We start from the raw sequence: 1,065 nt of genomic DNA on the forward strand, positions 1-1,065 counted from the left end.
GTGACTGGGAATGTTGAACTTGAACCTGAACTCTAAGACTCTGGAAAACGACGGTTAAAGAAATCCTCCCCCCACCCCACCCCTTTGTGTTGCTGAAAGGGTTTACAGCAAAGAACCACCTTCCTTCCCCGTGCGATTTAGATGTGACTCACGGAGGCCCCCTTGTTTACCTGTGACAAGGTCAGACACAGACACTTCCAGTTCCCATCCTTCTTGCCTCATATTAAGATTAGCTGAACTTATTGTACTCACTGACCAATGGACTAAATACCGGCTACCCTGACTTGACAAAACTTTTGTTAAGCTTCTCTCAGGCCCCTAAACTTTGACCCACCCTCAACGTGAGCCAGCATACAGTCCCTCCTTATCCAATGCTCCAGAAAATAGGCTGATTTCGGTGTGAAACATTCTCTGATCTGCAGTTTATCAATGCCACCGCCACCCGTCTTCGCTACAGCCAGTTGGTTCTTTCTAGCCTTTGTTCACTACCCCCTATAAAAGAAAAGCCCAACTGATCTTGGAGACAGTTGCAGATCGTGGGCGTGGTCAGAATTCCCCTATAGCAATAGTCACTCCTCCCACACACACACCATTGTAATAGTCCCTTTCTCTCGGAATAATCTCTTCCAATAAAGTCTCTCTTTACAGAAATCTAGGTGTGGGTTTTTTTTATTTGTTTGTTTTTTGACAGCTGAGCATTCTTCCTGTGGTAACTCCCTTCTCTTCTTGCAATACTGTTGTCTCTTTCCTCCCTGTTGCAATAATCCTTTCCAAAAAAAGCTCTCATTTGCCTAAATCCCTATTTGTTTTTTATTTGACAGTTTTTAGTTCCAGGATTCAAATTGAGATTGAGTTTCACCTACAGACCCCATCCATCCCCTTCCCCTCCCCCCCAGGTAGATGCACCTTGTCTTTTGAACTCTTCTGTTCAGGGATTCTAGGATCTTGTGGTGAGTTCAACTTTCAAAACAGTGCTTCTGAAATTGTATCTGTTAATGCCCGCGGTAAATAGTTACTTTGATTCCTTTGGGCAAAGAGACTTTTTTTTTTTTTTTTTAGCCCTTA

General features: G+C 43.6%; 1 protein-coding gene across 1 annotated transcript in view; it reads right to left on the reverse strand.

Moving 5' to 3' along the window:
• UBXN2A (UBX domain protein 2A) overlaps positions 1-502 on the reverse strand; it is a 29,431-nt gene extending 28,929 nt beyond the window's left edge. Inside the window, exon 1 of the mRNA XM_011356579.2 lies at positions 171-502. Within this exon, the coding sequence (XP_011354881.2) occupies positions 171-222 (52 nt within the window). The 5' untranslated portion in view covers positions 223-502. The remainder of the gene's footprint in view (positions 1-170) is intronic.
• Positions 503-1,065: the final 563 nt, after the last annotated feature.

Source organism: Pteropus vampyrus, unplaced genomic scaffold (genome assembly GCF_000151845.1).
Source record: "Pteropus vampyrus isolate Shadow unplaced genomic scaffold, Pvam_2.0 Scaffold28, whole genome shotgun sequence".
Classification (NCBI taxonomy): domain Eukaryota; kingdom Metazoa; phylum Chordata; class Mammalia; order Chiroptera; family Pteropodidae; genus Pteropus; species Pteropus vampyrus.